The sequence below is a fragment of the Hyposmocoma kahamanoa genome, unplaced genomic scaffold (assembly GCF_003589595.1).
Source record: "Hyposmocoma kahamanoa isolate Upper Pololo Valley unplaced genomic scaffold, ASM358959v1 78, whole genome shotgun sequence".
Taxonomy (NCBI): Eukaryota; Metazoa; Arthropoda; class Insecta; order Lepidoptera; family Cosmopterigidae; genus Hyposmocoma; species Hyposmocoma kahamanoa.
The window spans coordinates 4984575-4988421 of NW_020653945.1; the positions used below are offsets into that span (position 1 = coordinate 4984575).

Here is a 3847-nt window from a genome sequence, read left to right on the forward strand (position 1 = left end):
GGTCTCTCTAAAGCCGGGTACTCACTAGCGAGCTGTAAGCTGTGTGTGTATACGTGGTTCGCGAACTTGTCGCGAGCGGAATGTGTGCGGTTCGCAGTGAGCCGACGGCCACGTCTCAAGTTAAACACTAGAACATAGGTTCCTAAACTTTTTGGTTCACCGCCTATTTAGGCACGACAAATAAATTTCAACGCCCACCATCGCAAAAAATAATTGAAAGCACGTATTTTTTTAGGTCGGGACCACTCTGGGAAACTATGTAGTAGAACGTCGTTACTGTATCAGTGTCGTTACTGTCACAGTCTGTTAATGAGACCCAGCTTAACGATTTTGGTACTGTAGTGACCTAGACGGGGTAACCAAGGGTCAGAGTAAACCGACTGTCGGGAAGACAGAGGACTAAAATCAATGTATATTTTATACTATTCCTGTTGAAATAAGATACAAATTGAAATTCTCTAGAGATCGACCTCGGAGCATCGCGGTGCATTTCTCTCTGCATCTCAGAGCATTGAAATTTATACCTTTTCACTCACCATTTAAATACAAATTTTATCATTTAATAACTTATACAAATTTGTTAGAAAACAACACAGTTTAACAACATATAAAATTTCAAATTTATAAATATTTTTTTTTTTCACTAAAATCGCCAGAGACACAAATTAATATAGCAATAGGTTACAAATAAATTTAATTTGATTTTATTTAAATTTTTAGCAAATTTGAATATTTACTTTTATTCCTCACTGGGCAGTGAATCATTAAAAACATCCAGATCATATAGTTAATGAAACTGGTTATAAGTTTTAACTCTACTTACAGGAGCAGAGATACCAATATTAGTCCTAGAGACAGGAGCTTTAACGGTGTATAATTTCTTGGTCTTACATTCAGTCTAGGAACAATGAAACTAACGTTAATTTTTTAGGCAAACATGGTACGTCGTCGCTTATATCAGGCTATATTGTAGTCAAACGTGTGTTTGTTTTATATAAAATCATACATATGCTTTGTTCCGGATGTAAATAGAGTACAACTTAGGCTCAATTTATATTCCTGCGTAATGGAGCGGAAGCGAATTTTTGTAACATAGCATGATGAACTTTATGGTCAATTGTGTAACATACAAACTAGAAACGAGCCAACATTTTGCCCAAGAATTGTACAATATATTTTATTATACAAACATTCGCACACAGTACAGTAAAAAAAGATTAAACTGTATTACAGATGTAGTGAATAATCCTTTCCTTTCGTATTTTCTCGGAAATGTTCGTTTTTGTCTTACTACTTCACTCGCACTCAGTACCCCTCGAGACAACGTAGGGAAAGGTCGCATTGCAAGAGGAAGTATCTATATAGAGTAGTTAATACCACAGAAATATATTTATGTTAGATTTTGTGATAAACTTCATGGACTCGTGTATTAATGCAGGCCACCTATATTTTGATAGACCTTTTACATGTCACTCTTGTCTGTCATTTTTGTAAATAATAAACATTGATTTTATTCGATCCACATTAACAATTTATAACTTAAAGCACTAAGAAAAGGGAAACGTTTAGATCGGCAAGCCTGCGAAGTTATTTTCAATATTTATTTATATTTCTTAACTGAAAATGATAAATTCAAACATACCAACTATACTGCTTACTTTTGTAAAGTCCAAAAACGAGTTTCGGAGGCCAGTGGAATTTCTCAACGAACAGTAAATAAAATATTGCAAAAAGAATACATAAATCAATCTACCTCCAATAGTCCGAAGTAGGCAAAGTTGGGTAGACCAAATAAATTATTTTGTCTAGGTCTTGACGATTTTGACTACAACGTTATACGCCGATTAGTGTATAATTTCCATTTGATATACAAACAAGTACCTACAATTAAAGCCCTGAAGTCCAAGTTATCCGAAGCCATAAATTGTAAGGGATGTGACTTTACGCTATGAAAAATTCTTAGAAAAATGGGATTTCGGTATAAAAAAGTTGAAAACAACAGAAAATTACTTATCGAGAAAGATGATGTTCGTTTAAAAAGAGTAAAGTTTTTAGCCGCGATAAAAAAGTACAGATTGCAAGGGAGAGAGATTGTTTATATGGATGAAACCTACATCCATACCTCACATTTGGCAGGTAAAAGCTGGGCTGACTCGTCAGAAAACGGAGTGAAACAGTTAATTTCTAAAGGACAACGTCTTATAATAGTGCACGCTGGTAGTAGAAAGGGGTTTATACCTATGGCATTGTTAATGTATCAGTCTACTGATAAAACAGGTGACTATCACAACGCGATGAACAATGAAAACTATGAAAAATGGCTTCGTAATCAATTCATTCCAAACTTAGCTCCACATTCGGTACTAGTAGTAGATAATGCTGCATATCATAATAAGTACGTAGAAAAACCTCCTAATTCAAATACCCGTAAGCAAGACATGATTGATTGGCTATCCAAACTTAACGTTCCGATTGATCCGTCATTAACAAAAATTGAAATATATGAAATTATTTGCAAGTACAAACAAGACTTTGTAGAATACTCTATAGATAAACTTATGAACGAATATGGACACAGCGTACTAAGATTGCCACCATATCATCCTGATTTCAATCCGATTGAAAACATATGGTCTCAAATAAAGGGATACGTATCCAAAAGAAACATCAGTATGAATATGACTACTGTGAAACATTTGGTACAGGAAAAGGTTAATATGATTGGTTCCGATGTTTCGGCCAAAGTATGTGACCACGCCATCAAATGCGAAAACGAGTACCGAAAACACGAACCTGAGTTGGAAAATTATATGGCTAGTTTTGTAATCAACGTTCATGAAAACTCTGACGATGATACACCAGAAAATAGTTCTGAATCTGACTGTGATATGGAAGTTGGAAGTATTGTTTCGCATCACACTGTCCACCCCGCTCCTCCTCCTCTTATCCCGCTGTCATAATCGAAGTCGTTCATCCAATCAGAAAATCATATTTATTTATATTCATTTCTCTGCTGGTTTGTTTTGTTTTATGTTGAGGTGTCTTTTTTGTTATGTCATAGTATTTTTAATTAGTTAAAAAAATTAATTGTTATAAAAAAGGTCTACAATATCCAACTGTAGTAGACTTTTGGGGTTCCAATCCTTATAGAATCATTAGATCATCCCAACCGGAATTTGGTTTTTATCAGTGCGTTTTATTGAAATAAAACGTCCTCGGTAACTAGTTATATTTTTGTTTACCTAACGAATTCTTTATATGATAGAATCGTGGTGGTTTTAACATCTCAGTGTAATATACGTCAAACGGGCAGTTTGACATTTGACATTGATAAATAAAGTATGCGATTTATTTGATACCTACACGTAATTTAATAATACAGTAATTCATAGACACATCGGCACCATTCGGGTGTTATCGTTGTTCCGAGTTTTGCCGATAGGAAAGGATTATTCACTACATCTGTACATATTCGAAATATCGGCCGCCATTTTGGTTTTACGAATTTGATTTTTGAATAAAAAACATTCCTTCAATTAGCTATTGTAGGTAAGTACATAATTATATCCAAATAAAACTATTTGCATACAGGCTCCGCGACATTTAGATGACGAAAATAAACAGCCCGAAATTACCATTTTACACAGCATTGTTACTGTTACGTCATTGGGGTGCGCCTGCTCAGAGAAAACGCTTCGAGTTGCGCAAGAGTTCTGAACTCATGACATTGAATTCACTATACTGTTTGGTCGTTCACGTAAGGATATGATTTTAATGAGATAAAGTTGACTGTTTGGAGAATATTATATGGTGTTAAAGTTTAGTGAAGTTGCGTGTTACGTTTTTT

At 34.7% G+C, this 3847-nt stretch overlaps 1 protein-coding gene across 1 annotated transcript; it reads left to right on the plus strand.

Annotated features, from left to right (window-relative positions):
• The first annotated feature begins 1967 nt into the window (after positions 1 to 1967).
• Positions 1968 to 2960, plus strand: LOC113233263. The gene has a single exon (XM_026468318.1). The coding sequence runs from the start codon at positions 1968 to 1970 to the stop codon at positions 2958 to 2960; it is 993 nt and encodes a 330-aa protein (XP_026324103.1).
• The last annotated feature ends 887 nt before the right edge of the window (positions 2961 to 3847 follow it).